This window comes from Vigna umbellata, chromosome 5 (assembly GCF_029865625.1).
Source record: "Vigna umbellata cultivar VRB3 chromosome 5, Vumbellata_1.0, whole genome shotgun sequence".
Lineage (NCBI taxonomy): Eukaryota > Viridiplantae > Streptophyta > Magnoliopsida > Fabales > Fabaceae > Vigna > Vigna umbellata.
The window spans coordinates 18,333,878-18,352,045 of record NC_142169.1 but is presented as its reverse complement, the minus strand read 5'-3'; the positions used below and the strand labels follow the sequence as shown (position 1 = coordinate 18,352,045).

The following is an 18,168-nucleotide window of genomic DNA, read 5'->3' as shown; positions in this document are numbered from 1 at the left end:
CTGATTATATTACAACACATAATTGATTATATCATCAATACTTTATTATTATATATATATGTTTTTTTTTTTCAATTTCTAATCATTTTCACTCTTTTTCTCATAATTCAGACAATCTTACCTTTCATTGCTTTTTTCTTTTCTTCTTTTTCTTGTCCAGTTCAAACAAAACATTAATAAATTATAACAAGTTGTAGAATCCATTAGGTGTAACCACTCAAACTTCCAACAGTACTTTCTCTACAAGCAACATCAGTAGCTACGTCTAAAAAGAGGGCTAAGTCCCTGGCCGTTTAGCAAACTTGATAGACATCACATTCTCTCAGCAAGAGCCACTGTGTTCCCATTATGTCAATGAACATAAATCATCACAGCAGACAAACAGATGTGACTTCACCGTACTTTCTCTCATAACACAAATGTAGTTAGTTATTTTAAGTGTTCATTTCCTTTGAACTTGTGATTAGATCAAGGTACGTGCTCACAAATTCAAAGAAAGTTTGGGTGATGGCACAACATCTAGCTCACAATTTTCTGACGCATGTACCAAAAAGTAAATAATTACTCTTTCTCAAAAGGGTTTATTCATAACAATAGTACATCTGGAAGAAATTCATATAAAATCACTTATGTATATCAAAGGGTTTGTTTCTATGAGAAACATCACACAATCTGAATTTTGAAGTGCTTTTCCTCATGAAAATAACAAATAGTGTATATACAAGAAATAAAGAAAGTCAACCATTTGCTTTGAAGTCTTCTTTTTTGGAAATTATAAAGGCATTTCCTTTTTCGATGTGTATAATTTTCTTCTTTCCAAGAAGGATGTCTGGCAAGTGCTGCAGCATTTCAAACAGAAAGGGATGAGAACAGAAAGCACCTTTCATAATACCCCATCTTTTAAGAGTCTTCTTCACTACTTTTTTTACATTTTGCAGGCTTTGTTATAGTTCAATTCATACCAGAAAACGTTTCTCTGTCCACAAAACCAGGCAACTCAATTACGGATACCAAAGGCATGAATTGTAAGTTGGTAAGTAGCAGACATAAAATTTAGCAGTAAGTATGCAAGTATTTATCTGGCATAAGGATATCTAGTAGCAAGGCATGGTGAACTAATCTAGAAGGGTGAAGCACAGATTGAATTGAAGGATTAGATGAATTTTGGATGAGCACCTCTTCATTGATCTGTGGAGTTATCATTCAGCCTTAGGCCCGGCAGCTTGAAGCATTTCAACAATGAGAGTCTTCACATCCCTAAAAGAACAATACAGGAATCATTTCTCTGCAGAAAACAAAATCAACGTGCAGCAGGAAAGGGTTTTTTTTTTCCTGATTTCTTATCAGAAACCCTATCGGCATGATTAATACCATCCAAAAGGATGATAATAGTTAGAAAAGTAGAATTTGTCTGATTGAAAGCAGCAAGTTTAATTGAATAAATCAACAACAGTAAAGCCTAGGCTAACACAGTAATTCTCCCATTTTCATCAAAGTTCAGATGAGCATAGAATTGCATTAGTAAACTAGAAAACAGATGAGCATATTTGATCTCATGAAGGCAGACATGTCACATGTCATTTTATGCAGGAGATGGGAGTTCATATCAAATAACATGTCTCACTTTCTATCTTCTGCACGTCGAGGGAAAGGTACACGAAGTTTGAAAGTATCACCCTGATAACCAGCCTGCAAAAAGGTCAACTCTTCTAATAAATAAGGTACACATTCAAACTCGAACAAAATTAAAACACAGTTGATGAGGATAAAAGATTATTATTGAAAGGACCAACTTAAAGAAGATTACATTTCTCAAATTTATAAGTGAAATCTAAATTATTTTATGTCAATGAATCACAAATGAAGGCAGTACCTTAACATTGAAACCAAGACTATCCAAATCTAGAAGGTATGCAAAGTCCACCTGCAGATGATGATGATGATCAACTCAGTTAAATTAAGGCTGAACATAATCAGGCCCTCCCTACCCCTGACCAGGAGCAAGGATTTGGGTCTGTCCGTATATTGTTTACAGAGCATATTGTTTCATGTTATAGACCATAGATTCTTATGCCTGACCATATGGAACAAAAGTAATTTTACACGATAATAGCAATTGAACAAAAGAGCCTCTTTTATTATCTACGTTGTATACTATGGAATGGTCAAGATGTCATACTGGAACTGAGGTCCAATGCTGCACAATCACTTTGTTATCGTCAGCATGATCTTTGTTCATATGAGACTGTTAAAAGCACAACTTATATTAGAACAAAAAATGACTGACTTCTGAAAGTCACTGCAGATGTGTGACATGATGATCAGTCAGAGATCAGTACCGCCACTGGCTTGGAAAATTGAGCTATGGGGTCAACTTTTGCAGATTTATACTCATCTCCAGTAAACTCTGAAAATCAAATAAAAAAAAAAACATGACATAAGGATAATATAGAAAACGCATGAAATTCAATTATGGTCCAGAGAAAGCACTCAATTTTGATGCCATTGACATTATGATCAACAACAGTTATGTATATATTAAAGAAACAAAATTGACCACAAAATGCAAACCAGTACATTTTCCATTTGAAGAAACCTACTAGAAAGACATGTTTTGTGTCATCCCATATGATGCAAAGAATGCATCATCATCTAGAGAGAGAGAAAATTTATCCTAGAAAAAGTCTCTAAAGTGAGAAAATAAGGATGAAACCACTCTTAATATCAGTAGGGTAAGATCAAAAAACAATTTAAGATAAACAATGAATATTACTCATTTTAGAGATCATGTTAGAAGAGCTTTCTCCCAACATCATGATTTCCAAACACCCATAAATCTAACAATTAAAGATCATCTTATTGCCTGCCAACTACTCTTACCTTCGAGGCTCCAACCGCAATGAATAATCATTCAACTATTCCCTCTTCTACCCTATCCTCCTGCATAAACTAACTCCCTTCCCATAACACTAACTGCCCAGCATATCTAATATAATTAACCTCCATTATTCTGACAACTAACTATTATGTATTATTCTAATAAACTGCTTTCAACTTTACTAAGATGGCAAGCATTTTGCACAATTATCTTCCACTATATCCTTTAGTTTTAAGAAAATTAAATAGTTAAAAGTTTACTTATATGAAAACTTAATTCGCCCTTCCCTTCCCATCCAAACTAATTCATAGCATTAACAGCAAATGAAACCAACAAGAATGACATAGTTAACAAACCTCCTGATCCTAACAAAGCTGTGGCAACACCTGACACAAATCGTACAACTTTCGGTTCAATGCGCAAGAATTTGAAGTCTCCAAAGTCAACCTTCAATGTTGGAAGGTTTTAGAGTTGTTAATTCAAAAACAATAAGAAGAAGGAAAAGGTACAAGTTATATCGGATGCTTTTAGAGTTGTCAATTCAAAAATGATAAGAAGGTAAAGATACAAGTTACAGAGGGGAACAATGAACAAATTTACCCAAAATGCATTGGGATGTCTTGCCAAATATGCAGCTCGAACAGCTTCTTTATCCTTTTCAGGTACCTGAAAATAAAAATCCGCCATACATTTAAACTGCAAAGCCTTTATATAACGTTATTGTAGTATAATAATTATATAATACAATGTGCAATAGTGAATGGAAACGAAAACACATAAATCATGCATATCAGGTAAATAAACAGAAGAACATAACTTACAGTGATAGCATCACCGTGTAAAGTAATCACTAAATCAGTCCTATCTTCAGGATCTCTAGCCACAAGTAATGAGCATTTAGGATTGGCAGTTAGGTCCTGCATAAAAACACTCTTTAGCAATGGAAGCGAGCTTGTAACTGGTTAGGTGTTGGTTGCAAAAGATGCTCTTATGGGTAATAATTGTTAACAAGACCACGTGCTGTTTGAGGATACGGAAAATAGGATTTCAAACTGAACTTGTGGTATTGTACAAGCCAAATTCAGCACAATGTACTGAATCGCTATATACAGGCTAGTTCACAAAAACCGCATTCAACATCAAATTCCATTTCTTTTGAAGTCAGTTCTCAACAAGAAGCAGTTTCAATCTTTAAATTATTTATACTTGTCATTTTCCAACAACAGGGAAGTTTCGAAGGAAGAACAGAGAAAGGAAAAACCTTGGAATGAACTGCCAGATCGCTCACGGCTAATATAGGATATCCATTTGCATCACATGCAAAGTCAACCATAGACCCTGATGGATAGCCATCGAACTTCTGCTTGTTAAAAATCAGAAGATTAAGTCATTTGCCAATAAACACGAATAAAATTTCATGTCAAATATATGAAGACAGAACTCAGAAGGCAGCCAGATTTCAATTTCATTTCTCTGCCAAACTTGAATTTTGTTCATGTTACTTGGGTGGGAAAGTTTGTAGACCTTTAGTCTTTTAATACCAGTAATAACTAAATAATTGACCACGAAAGAAAGGGCAGAACTAAACTTCCAGAAAGACAAAATTTCCTCTCTCCATTTAAAAGACTTTCAGAATTGGTAATGCTCAAAGATACTTTCAGAATTTTTCCATTTAAAGCTATCTTTTTTTACCATCATATTTCTTAAGGAAAATAGATAAACCTTGGAGAATGTAGAGAGCATCCCGCGAACGCTACGATCAAGGACAGTTCGAATTTCCTCAACTGGAGAAAGTCTAGCAGCTTTTTCCTATCATACCAAAACAACCCCAATAAATTAACACACAACCAATCACACCCATAAATATTCATTCTATTTCAACCACTTCCAAGTTCACACGCAACAAACTGAATTGAACCGAGAACCAATATGAAATACCTGATGTGCTTGAATCAATTGAAATACACCATCTTTGTCGATGTTGGCATCACCACGCGACACAGCCTGATATTTTAGACCATCAACAACACACTGTTATTACTTATTTATGCACAGTGATCATCACGTAACGAACAAAGACTTCATATCAATGAGATATTCAGAAACCCCAAGACCCAATTAAACAAAAAAATCCAAATTCCAATCATGTGATGCAAAGTTTAAATTTTGAAGCGTGCAAGCTAATTACGGTTCAATTGGGTGGAAGAAAAATATGAAAGAAGGAGGACAGAAAGGTACCGGAGCGGAAGACTGGGGTGAAGCGGCCATGGAAAGAGTGAGAGAGAGAGGGGAGAAAGAGAAGTTTGGTGAGGAAGGGTAGCGTGCGTGAGAGAAGAAGGGAAGGGTATTATGGCCATTTCGGTGACGAAAGGGTGAGACCCTCGTCAATGGCGTCACCATGCTCTTCATGGTGGTAGTTTGTGTACCAAACTCTCCTTACCACTTACACTGAAATAGTACAATGCAATTCCAACTCCGACACATAACACAACCAAATAATTTTCTTTTTAAAATGATTTTAAAGAATAAAAGAACATTTACATGGTTTCCATAATATATATATATATATTTACATGGTCGTGTAACCTATGATAAATTTATTAATTTAGTTTATAATCAACTTACATGAAATTATTTTAGTTAATCGAATGATATTGAATTCTAGAGATTTTAAAAACTAATTTGTTGTTGATTGGAGTATACTTGACAAAAACTTATTTTAGTTTATGTAATAGTTTTTAATTCTAATCACTAGTCACGGAGATTTATTTTGTTTTCACCCCATAGGACTATTTAAGTAAAAAAAAATTACTTAAAATTTTAGAGCATTTATTTTCATTGGTTAACAATGAAAAAACTTATGCATGCATTCCTTCTAACTCATGTTAATATGTAATAAATGAACTAAAACATGTTTATATTGTGCTTTACTTAATTTAAAAAAAAAACAAATTTTAATGATCACATTTAAGAAAGATTTAAAAGGGAAAAATTGTTATTTTTATGCACGTCCACTAAGACTTGTTATAGAAGAAGGAAATAGTTTAATATAAAACATAAATAATATTCTTTAATTCAAAAGTAGCATAATGAATTATCTTAGATCGTTGTTGATAAAAATATTGGTGAGGTGATAACTCAAATCAAACTTGCACGTGATACTCTGCAACGTGGCTTGTTCAGTCTTGTTTTGTGAGTTGAATTGTTACAAACCTAGTCCATTTTGCATAATTGGTGTTATTTCAAAATGTGAGTTTTCCAGTCTTGTTTTGTGAGGTAACTTGTATAAAATTAACTTGCGGGCTAATAAACCTAGTCCATCTTGCATAATTTGAAATTTGAAGGCCAATTTATATAAATTAAGAAAATAAAAAAGGTTAAATTTATTGTAATTTCCTAATTCCAAATTTGACTATTTTTTAGAGATAAATATTTAATACAAGTATAACAATTATAAGTGTTTCGATCATAAATGTTTGTTGCGTAATATTCTGTGTTCATGTTTTAGTGTAAGGATTCATATCCGTCTTAACCGATAGATGGTTGGTTATGTGTTAAAAGTGTTTAGTTTGGATCTGAATACAATTATAATAAATGTTGTAGTTAATGTGTGGTTAATTAACCTGTCTAAATGTTGTAGTTAATGTGTGGTTAACCAAATTATTTTTTGTAGAATAATTTTATTAATGTTTGAGAATATGAGTGTGTAGAGATACATGGAGTCCTTGATAATATGTTTATGGTTTTTATTTTTATTTTTTGTAAAAAATGAATTTATTAATGTTTGAGAATGAGTGTAAATACAAAAATATACTCACTACCCAGAAAAAAAAAATAGAAAAAAAAAACAGGCTTATGTATGAGTTTTTAGTAAAAAATAAATACAGTCAAACTTACATCCATCATGGTTATCCCGATCCAACGCAACCCATAAATTATCCTAAAACTAAACACTATAGATTATTACTTGCTTGCAAACGATAATAATTGTTAATAATTCTAAAGTAGTCATCTCGTATATTGTGGATTCATTCTCAAACCTTTATATAAATCCACCGTCACATTGTACTTACATCATACTTTTTTGTTTACTTACATCATACTTTTGTTTACTTCCATAGTTAGTACTATGCAAATGGAAGGAAGAACACATTTTTTGAGCTGTCACGATAAATTTTATTATTATGTGAATAAATTAGCTGATTAATCATGGGGAACCCCTGCCAAGTTGTGAGATGAGAAGATTGACAAAGAAAACTCTAGAAATACACAATGACAATGTTAAAAAATCTTAATTGTATTTGGTATCACGTGGTTGTTTCAAGCTTTATTAAGAAGGAGCTCGTTAATAAGGAAATCAAAGTTATATCAGTCATTTTTTTTTTCATTTATATATATCAAGCATGCTAGATTGACGTGGAGGAGTCTTAGTAAAACTGACAGACAATGTTAAAAAATCTTAATTAAGAATGGCATTTGGTCTGTAGAAACCAACAATGACATCCTTAATTGTTATAGCAATATGCATCATATATAATAATCTACTATGTAGTAATCTGACTTCACTTCATTACTTATGTAGGTCCACACGTACTCAATTATACATAACCCAAATTATACATAACAATATCAACACACTATACATTTTCTTGTATATTTTATTTTATTTATTTATTTTAAAAACAATAACAATTTGGCAATCACTAATATTATATGTTATAATCTATACTTTATTCTTTCAAACCACTGTCATTTATTTATAATTTTTTTCATTATTTTCTCCTCTCTCAAGTATCATTCCTTTTATTCAAATAATTTTACTTTCTATTCCATTTTTCTTGTTTTTTTCACCTCACTTTTTACTTTCTCTTTCGAAACAAATACTTAGAACTGGGTAGCATGGGAGGCAGGAAGGACACAGCTTTGATAATTTGTAACAAGCTATGGTTCGAATACCACAGAACATGTATGGTGTCGTTCATGGGAAGCCAAACATACCCTACAAGAAAGTTATTATAGTTCATTATCACTTCATTAAAATCTTCATTTTATAAATTGCTTAGTGTAGCTCATTATCCACTTCATTATGATCGTCATACAATATTTCCAGAGGAATTTGGATTCTCTACGGAGAGAGAGAGAGAGAGAGAGAAAGAGGCAATAGGCCCTGCAATCTAGTCTTCTCCTTCCCCTCTCAGAAACCCACAGTGTTCTCTAACAAGAAGGACAAACAAAATCTAACAAAACCATTACATGTCATTTGTACAATCTCACTTCTTAATAACGCAGTGTTAAAAAAGTGATGAAATAATAAAAGTATAGGCATCATAATTCAAGCTTATTACCCTTTACCTTCCCTGCCTCACCCATGAGTATTGAGTACCCAACCAATTGATTTGTGTGTCTCAAGACACAGTAGTAAAGAGCTGAAGTACAATTGCATATAATCTGAATAAAGGAAAATCATGGAGAGCTGAAGAGAAGAAAAAAATTTCCACATCTATTTTTTCATGGTATATAACTTTAAAAGAAAACTAAAACTAAAACCCTACTTCATTACTCAATTTTGACTCACCCAAAATTAAAAAAATTTCAAAGAGATTTTTTTACAGTTAAACTGAGAACATTTTTAATCAGTCTGATATATTAAGTCCTGCATACATTACCCTTCAACTTTGCAGCCATCACCTAAATGTTCTTTTGTACAATCATTAAACAAAAACAAAGAGTCCACAACAACAATAATAAATTAGTACTTTTTTTCACCATTGATAGAAAGCACTAATGCACAAAGTTGATGGTTAATCAGGGCAGGATAGTTTGACAAATTGTTTTTCTTTTGAATCAGAACTTCTCTATCTATAAAATTCAAACTCAAAATCTTAGCTCATCATTATTCGTACCGAACAAATTCAAAATAAAAAATAAAGCAGACTAACTCATTTCACCTTGCTTCAACAATATCCAAATTACAAAATCAATCAGACAAACGGCATTAAATCAAATGAGTTAAAGCAAAAACCTAAAACAGGCATGAGGATAAAGAGAAATAGAATATTAATAAACAATTAATATAAATATATAAATATATGTACATACAGAGAGGATATTCTCAATCGGAATGTGGATGACGATAGCCAAGGTAGGAAAAGAGAGAGCGGAAGAGGTAGTGGAAAGGGAGGCAGAAGAGGAGGTGCAAAACGACGTCGCTGCTAAGCCTCTCGGGATTGCAAGCTATGAATTGGAAAAGATGCGCTGATGCGTGCGCCACTCTCGCCACCACGTTGCTGTTCAGCACCATCCTCGATCTACGTCGTCGTTTTCTGCTTCCTTCGTCTTCTTCTTCACCCTGATCCGTGTTTGTTTCGCAATCAAAATCAAACTCTATTCGAGGACAAGGCCGTGTTTGTTAGTTGCACGTTCGGGACCTTTTCGACTTGGATTATGCTTTTCTTTGTGTCGGACGCGCTTTTTTGGAATGTGATGAGCGATGGCAGAACAAGGTTTTGGTTATTAAGCAAAAGAATTTAATTTTATTGCATTTATTTATTCTTTAATTTATTTTTTCTTTATCAACTTGGGTATTCTAAATGAAACGTGATTTCTTTGTAATTAAAGATTATTTGTAAATATGGAAAATGCATAATGCTAATAAATGTATGACTCTACTCAGTTTCATATATATATTTTATTTATTTTTAATGATAATTGTGGTATAATAGGTAGTATATCAAAAAGTGTCATGCGTAGTTGTACAAAGGATCTTGCTCTATTTATGATTTGATATATTTTGTTTTTCCTTGTTTTTTAAATGAAAATTGTTTTGGTAACAATTATTTAGTTTTTTAAAGTGTTTTTGTCTTTTAATTTTTTGTTAAAAAATAATTTTTTAAAATTATTTTCAATCATCTAAGTAGTTTGTTGTCGTAAGGGTATCTTGTATGGTCTTTAAGTCATTTTCTTAAAGGTTTTAATACTTCCAATTTGTGAGAAAATAGTTAGACTAGTAAATCAGTAGTTCATGGTTAATTTTTAAGTCTTTTAGAACTTGTGTAGATGTTAAGTTAGGTAAAATTTGAGTCAGAGTTTATACTTGCTTTCTATGGTGTTTTCTGTCACGTTTTGGTTCATTTTTTTAGGAGTTCTAAGTAGTGAAAATCTAAAATATAGAGGTTATAATACAGTTGAGGTGTTGGGGTTGTTATTGAGTCATTTATGACTTGTTAAGACCCTTAGTTGGCACAAGTGAGTTAGAAGGTGTTGTTTGGAGTTTAGGTGCTTTTGAAGTTGTCAAGTGGTTGAGTGCACCTAGTTTTGAGTCTAATGATCAAAGGAGTACTTTGCTTTAATTCTAAATGTGATTTTCCATCAATTATAGGGTGTAAGAAACTCATTTGATCATTAGAACAAAGCTCAAGTGCATAAAAGGCCAGTTTTGGAAGTGTGCAATTTATTTTCATGGGGTTCGAGCGCTCAGTTATCAATTTTTGAGTTTTTCATTTTTGGGGTTTCTTGTGTTTTCTAATGCACTGTTTTAGCTTCTTTGATGTATGTGTGATTGTTTATTATGAGTTCTATGGTGATATATGAAGTGGTATGTCTACTTATTTGTTTTATGGAAATGAGTTCCAAGGAGGAACTTAATGGTGGTGGTTTTAAGTATTGTAAGTATGAATATAAGAAGCTCAGTCTTGGAGTTCATCTTGACGTTCTAATGGTCATTTATTCTCAAGTAAAGAGGGATGAGGCATGTCGTGAGAATAGCAAGAGGTTCTAGTCTAGAGGTTTTAGTTTGGCCTAAGGTGAGTGATAACGGACTAACCTTGTGTGGTAGCTTGGGGTAGGCCAATTGTTTCACCACGACAGGTGCACAAACTATCATATCTCGATATTCATACTATATTCAAATGAGTCAAGTTTAAGTCTGTGATATGATTAGGATGAAAGTTTTATTTCGTGTGTAATATAATATAAGATGAAATTTTATTTTATTATGATAAATTGTTTTACCTCTAGTTTACCCTTGTTTTTGTTCGTGTCTGTCTATTTGTTGTTTTCTTTTTAGCGATGATCATCTAAATGATGTGAGCTTAGGGAGACAATTTTTTTAATTATTCCAACGAGAGGTGAGAGTGAAACAGATAGGTTGTTGGATGGTTCTTCAAAGGTAGAGCTATTGTGTTTTATAGGTTTGTTTTAATCTAGTGGTTCTATTATCATGTGTAACATTTTATTTTAATAGTTTTATACTATTAAGATGGGATGTTACAACTCGAGATAGACCTTTGATGAAAATGTCAAACATGAAAAACTTGTGTTTGACCATGTGTTACTTTTTTTCAAACAAAATAAATATCCATCTCAATACGTTTTCTACACTAATTAGAGATGAAAAACAAGGATTAGAAACAATGACAAATAAAGAGAGAGCTTTGGAGCATAAGAAAGTGAAAAAAAGAGAAGAAAAACACGACATCAAACACAAAGAAACGAAATCTAAATCTAAAAAAAACTCATGATACCATATAAAAGAAAAAGATAATTTGAATATATATATATATATATATATATATATATATAACAATATGATCTATATAATTATGTATAACATAATTATAAAATATTTAATAACCTAAATACAGGAATTTAATTAATTTAATTATAAGATATTAATTGTTAATTAGCTTAATTTCAAAAAAATAATTTAAATTATATCAATATTATATCATTGATAATTGCACTTTACTCATTTAAATTGAAAATATAGAGACTGGCAGTCTAAAAAGAATTTAATTGGTATATGTTTTAAGCTTAAATAAATTTAAAAAAAATATATATATATATATATATATATATATATATATATATATATATATATTTTTTTTTTTTTTTTTTTTACGTAAAACAGAAGTCTCACTGCCTTTGCAACAATTATTCGCTATTTATTTATTCCTTTATAACTGATGAACTTTACATGTTCATTTTTCCTCTCACTGGTCTCCTACATGCACATCCTAGGATTTCTCACCAACTTCATTACAGAAGAAACATCATCATTAGAGATAATCACATATTTCAAATCCCTAATGTTCAAGAAAACCTTCCTTCTCCAAGTAAGTAACTACTTGTCCAGCCATCACAGTAGGTGTTGGACAAACGCCACCATCCTGCTTTATCTCAATCTGGAAAAGGATAATAGCGTAAGCTAAAGCATGTTAAACACTGCACAGCATGTAAACAGCTTTAGAAGCTTCAGGAACATGTACCTCGCAATTTAACGGTGGCTCATACGGGTCATCAATGCCGGTAAAACCTGTGCAATTGTAGTTAGTTCATAAATACCGTATAGTAGAATTCAAGCAAATGTTAGGATAATTCAGATACAATGCTGAATTCTTGCAACATTATTTATCAGGCCTTGAACTTTGCAATCACATTTAATATTATAATTCAGCCGTTTAACTATGATATTCAGATGGACGTCAGCCCCGGTAAACTGAAGCCAGGGATAATTTGAGAGTTTATGAAAGTCAGCTCTTAGCCTGTTAAGAGACATAGTAAATTAGGTATTAGTTTAGTTATTCCTCACACCGTATACAAGACAGTAGATGCTTTCATTTAATCACTTTCTTCATTAGCAACCAAATTCCAATTTAATTAAGTTGTTAATTCAATAACTTGACTTACAGATCTGAATCCAAGGATTTGTCCAAAAACATTGCCATCTGAGGTTAGACTCAAGGATTAACAAGCATCGGTTGTTGGAATAAGTTTAACCAAGGAGTGTTTTTTTTTCCCACCCTTTTTGTTAAACTACACAGGAATCACAACCACTTGTTAATAGTATCCGTGGTCTCTGTGAATGGGTCCAAATAAACTGTGTACGGTACAATACCATGCCACAACTTTGATCTCTGACAAACAGCCTTATTATCAACATAACACAATATTTTCAGAATCCACCCATTTTCCAACTGTCATAGTCACTAATGAAACACCAGCTCATATCAACAGGTACTTTCACACCAGTCATCATCTTACCACTGATGTTTCAGAAGGCACCCTAGCAAAACCATTTTAACCACTCCCTAATTTAATTTTCTTAAATAACTTTTATCATAAAGACAATGATTTCCACTCTCCAGGAAAATAAGTTCATTGCATTACGAAAAGTTTTAGAAAAAATCACTAGTATTCATCCGAATTCAATGAATGACTCCATATGTCGTAGTCAGAATAATTAAATATGAAATCCTGTTGTAGTATTAAACTAACTAAAGTTCAATTGTTTGCAATATTTTTTCAATCTTAATGTGAGAAATCTGAAAGCTACCCAGACAAACTACCCTTAATGAACTAACTATATAACCTTGGCGGACAGCTGAATATGCTAAACCTAAAACACTCAACCACATAGATCTATTAGCCAAACTAGTGATTACTCTAGCATCTTCTACAGGTAAAGGAAAAAAGCGTGGGGTTCAGTGCTTCCTTGAAATAATTATTGAATTGAATATAACCAAGTTAAAAATGCAGAACAGGCTTAATTCTGGGCTTCTTTTATTTTATTTTCTTTCTTGCTATGTCTCACTTCAGTTTACTCACGTTAGACAGGTAGGACAAAGCCTTTGCGAGAGAAACACACACCTCTGATTTTGCCCGCGCGAGCAAGCTTATAGAGGCCTTTTGGATCTCGTGACTCGCACAATTCTAGGGGCATATTCATGAAAACCTGCCAATACATTCCCCTATCAAATATCATGTAGACCAACTAATAAAAATGATAAGAATTGCTTCATGGTGGCTTGCCTCAATAAAATTCGCATCAGGTAACATGGATCGGCAAGTGTCTCGATCTCTTCTGTACGGAGATATCAGACTGGCAACACATATCAAACCAGCATCAGCAAAGAGTTTTGCCACTTCTCCTGAATTAAATAATTTTCAGATTAGTAAAACAAAGTTGGCAAAGAAATACGGATCAGAGATTCAAATAAAGCATCTAGACTTCACATAACTGCTACAATCAAAGTACCGTTGACTAAGCAAATGACATATGAAGATCATTAAATCAGATATGTAATATGTAAACATCATACACACACACACACTAGTTCTGGGCATGTCATGGTAATATGTCTGGTAATAGGCTTCCACTTTATATGAACAATTTACCTGTATTTCTGGTTGCAAACACCACCTACATTACTCAAACATCTAGTTAACAGATATCTGTTACCATATTTCAACTTCAGAAAAACAGGGTACCGAAAAGCCATGATAAAGCACAACAGCATATAAGACCCTCCATCCTTTCGATTCAATCGTTCAACTATACATTTTTTCATAGAAAAAGGGCATGGACAATTACTAATCAGTTGCTCAAAGGGATAACAAAAATGTAATATTTATCATGCTGGTATAGACTACCAATATCACTCTAAGATCTACCTTTGGTACATAACCAAATAATTAAAATATTAAACTGACTATCAAGTTCCCACTTAAAGCATTAGTTTACAGGAGCAAGCTTACCAGTCCTGCGAATGTTTTCAGTGCGTTCTTCAGCTCTAAAACCAAGATCTTTGTTTAGTCCATGCCGAAGGTTATCTCCATCAAGGACATAAGATAACTTTCCCCTTGAATACAGTTCTCTGCTTAGGGAACATGCCAATGTGCTTTTTCCTAAACAGATACATGCATTAAAAATGAAAAAAAGAATGTAGACATGAAAGCTTATTTGGTAATTACCATACAATGTGACAGATAATACTTGCCTGCTGATAAGGACAAGTTAAAGTGAAAAGCTAAATTCAAGGAGCAATAAAAACATAATGAAAAGCAAAAGCATCACAAAGAGAAATAATATGATTTTTTCATGCCAAAAAAGAACTGAATATCTGGAACAGATGTTTAAAAATGCCAGCACCAAACCAATAAAATTAATAGCATAAACCTGATCCGCTGAGTCCAGTAATCCATACAACACATCCCTTTTGGTTAAGTAGCTTCTGCCTTTCAGCCCTGCCTATTTGACAATCTTGCCAAAAGATATTTGTTGAATTGCTCAGAGTTGCCATTGCAAACAAGTTCCCTAGTCTTATCCACAGATCAATATTAAGCTATCAGTTTCATTTCACAGATTACTGAAGGATCATAACATAAGTAGAGAGGGCCTTAGAATAGAAATGCATGATAGTAATACAACTAATCAAGAAACTTGGTAAGTGCTTCATCAGGACAAGCATTACAACAGCAGTACAGTACATGCCACAGGACTGAAAGCACGACAGCATGCATCAATTTCAGACAGTGGAATGGTGATCTCATCACTCACTTCCACTTGTTATTGTCAGTAAAGAAGTATGACCTGTTTGACATAAATAGCGTCTACATACATTGTACATAGGAAAGGTTCCATAAAGTCTAGGATGAGTCACGAGACCTTCTAATATGGATTTGGATCCTCTCCTATTCTTGAGTATCAGGGCACGCACGATTCTATTGAAAAGGGGAAGACACTATTTTAAATTTAAATACAAGTGACCCCTTGATCTGGTATAGCCAATCATGGTGGGTCCTTATATGATACAAAAGGTAGTATTTTATCACTCTATCCAAATCCTCAAAATATGATCCAAAACCCACTCTTATGTTTCAAAACGGAGAAATATGTTCAAATCTCTTCATAATATCACAACTTATCCATGCGATTGTTGCTGGAAGAGAACAATTTTCCCTCTTCGGCTTACAAGTCAGTTTTTTTAAAATGAAATTAGACTTTCAAATTCAAATTACAATAGAATGAAAAAAATAAACGATTGAAAGAGAAAATCTTATGAAAAATAATCAGGCTTGTTGACAGAAATTAATAATTGATAAAACTGGCGAATACTGGAATCGAATAACATAAAAATCAGGAAAGGAAAAAGAGTGTCCCAGAAAAGATTCATAAAATTAACTAGATGTAGCCCCTCTACTTTATTTTATAATCACACGATTCGTGCATGCCAATTCTGCAAGCAACAAACTTGATGATTGATTTGATGAGAGAGGCAACGAATATGGAGGACCCAGCACAACACCCATCAGTCCCTTTCTTAAGAAAAGATTGAAGGCATTGTTGGCATGGGCACACACTCCAATCCCTTGTCCAAAAAAAACATTTTGAATTGCATGCTTATCTAACCTACCGACCCTTTCCTCAGAAACACCGAAAATTCCTATTCTCTCATGAATCAAGGAGAGAAATGATGGAAAGAATTTAGCAAGAAAATTGTGTTGTAAAAAAAATAAAAATGAAAGAGGAGAATGAGAGTGAATGAGTACCAGAAAAGAAGAGAGATTGGATATCTGAATCTGAGGGGAATTTGGGGTGTGGTGTGGATTATGGCATGTGATGGTGAAAGGGGTTTTATAGTGTGTTGCTGGGTTGAAGGGGTTGGAAGAAAGCAATGGCAATGAATGAATGTGGACACACATAATAAGAGAGACTTCCTCCTTCCTTTCCTTTCCCTCTCTTTCTCACTCTCACTCAGGACGCGCCATTCAAGGTCCTCTGTCATTCGGACCACCCTACCCAAATTAAATTACATTCAATTATTATTATTATTTTTCTCTATTTTCTACCAATCTTTCCTTTCTTTTTAATCTCATATATTATTCTTCATTTATTATTATCTTCAGTCTAAATTATTATTCCACTTATATTAATTACTTGTCCCACATAATCATCATCTCCTTCCACCAAATTAATTTTATTATTAATTATCTTTTATAATGGACCTTCACATGCATTATCGCACCCATTAACAAATGAGGAGAGTAAAAGCAATTCATTTATTAAGAGAACAAAACTGTTTTTAATTAATTAATTAATTAATTATATTATTAATTTATGTGTAAAAGTCTTAGACTTAAATAATTTCGAACAAGTTAGTGTTATTAAAATTAAAATTTATTTTATATAAATTATAGAATTAAGTATTTTTTACATCCTTATCTTTAATACAGAATTAAAATTTATTTTCATTTTAAATTTTGATAACTTTTTGTTTTTAAACTTCAAAATAAATAAGTATAATCGTTTCAATTTAATTATGTTAAATTTTTTAATGTATTAATAATGTTTTAAACTTTATTTGAATTGTTTATATTATTTAACTCATTCTTATTTTAATGTTAATTAGAAACATTATTTAAGCAGTAAAAAAATTAACATCATTAAATTAAAAAAATATTATTTTTTAAGTTTGAAGTCAAAATGTTTCTTATAATATAACAAATTTCAATTTCATTTAGAAATTAAAAATATATCTAATCATAAATTATATTTCTATTTTATTTAATATATATATATATATATATATATATATATATATATTATCATTTTAAATCTTTTTATAAGGAAATACTTTCAAAATTTTATTAAACAAACTATAAAAATATTACATTATTATTAATTATTGTTATTATTACTATTAAAAAATGACATTTCATGTCTTACAGGAGATAAGAAGTATTAAAATAATTTCATGAGATCTTTTTTAATGTAAATAGTGGTTGGGAAGATTTTAAGATTGGTTAAAGGATAAAATAGTCTGAAAATATGTGAACATATAATTAGAGAAACTGTGTTATTAATTTTATTAAGTTAAATTTGACCCTTGTTATGATTTATGTTATTTTATATATTAATGTTTATATTAATTTTAATATATTTTTAATAGATAATTAAACTTTTTTATGTGAAAACGGTTTAAAAAGAAACATGTGTTATAGTTATTTTTAGGTACAGAAGTTATATAATTATTTTTTAAATATAGTTGGGTACTTTTATGAATTTTAACATTTTAGTTATGTTGACATTTTAAAATTAATCACCTGCATTTGTTTTATATAAAAATTTATTAAAATAAAAAAATAATTACAAAATATGGAAGATTATATGAAATCATAATAAAAGTTAACTGAACTATACTTATTAAGAAAATAATATAAATAAATATAACATTGAATCCTTATATTATTTTTTGTGAATAAAAATCAAATTAACTAATTTATTCACACATAATATTTTTTTCACAAAAACATAATTTTTTTTGAATTTTTTGTATTCTCTTAAAAAAAACTTAAAATTATTTACATATTTATTTGCATTTCTATAAAAATATTTTTGCTAAATCAGAATAACTTCTAACTATATTATTAATATTTTTTTGAAACTAATAAATATATAAAACTTGTATTACATCAATAAATTGAAACTATCATATCCTCTCTAATTTAAA

General features: G+C 31.5%; 2 protein-coding genes across 4 annotated transcripts; both read right to left on the bottom strand.

Moving 5' to 3' along the window:
- Nucleotides 1-544: 544 nt before the first annotated feature.
- On the bottom strand, nucleotides 545-5,357 carry LOC124830058 (FMN binding protein). 2 transcript variants are annotated; one of them, XM_047303676.2, is made up of 13 exons: nucleotides 5,117-5,355; nucleotides 4,817-4,882; nucleotides 4,601-4,687; nucleotides 4,140-4,238; nucleotides 3,700-3,795; nucleotides 3,479-3,544; nucleotides 3,235-3,325; nucleotides 2,340-2,407; nucleotides 2,180-2,245; nucleotides 1,874-1,924; nucleotides 1,625-1,689; nucleotides 1,177-1,257; nucleotides 545-839 (listed from the first exon to the last, which is right to left on the bottom strand). In XM_047303676.2, exons 1-12 carry the CDS (start codon nucleotides 5,285-5,287, stop codon nucleotides 1,200-1,202), a joined length of 984 nt encoding a protein of 327 aa, XP_047159632.1. In that variant the 5' UTR covers nucleotides 5,288-5,355; the 3' UTR covers nucleotides 545-839; nucleotides 1,177-1,199. The 2 variants fall into 2 exon arrangements, with proteins under 2 accessions (XP_047159632.1, XP_087972095.1); XM_088115969.1 differs by having other exon boundaries at nucleotides 838-976; nucleotides 5,117-5,357.
- Nucleotides 5,358-11,795: 6,438 nt separating this feature from the next.
- Nucleotides 11,796-16,444, bottom strand: APK3 (adenosine-5'-phosphosulfate (APS) kinase 3). Of its 2 annotated transcripts, none has more exons than XM_047303674.2 (7): nucleotides 16,208-16,442; nucleotides 14,835-14,977; nucleotides 14,414-14,563; nucleotides 13,688-13,806; nucleotides 13,526-13,610; nucleotides 12,145-12,191; nucleotides 11,796-12,060 (listed from the first exon to the last, which is right to left on the bottom strand). In XM_047303674.2, the coding sequence occupies exons 2-7, from the start codon at nucleotides 14,956-14,958 to the stop codon at nucleotides 11,962-11,964; spliced, it is 624 nt and encodes a 207-aa protein (XP_047159630.1). In that variant the 5' UTR covers nucleotides 14,959-14,977; nucleotides 16,208-16,442; the 3' UTR covers nucleotides 11,796-11,961. The 2 variants fall into 2 exon arrangements, with proteins under 2 accessions (XP_047159630.1, XP_087972587.1); XM_088116461.1 differs by having other exon boundaries at nucleotides 11,965-12,060; nucleotides 13,484-13,610; nucleotides 16,208-16,444.
- Between the last annotated feature and the right edge of the window lie 1,724 nt (nucleotides 16,445-18,168).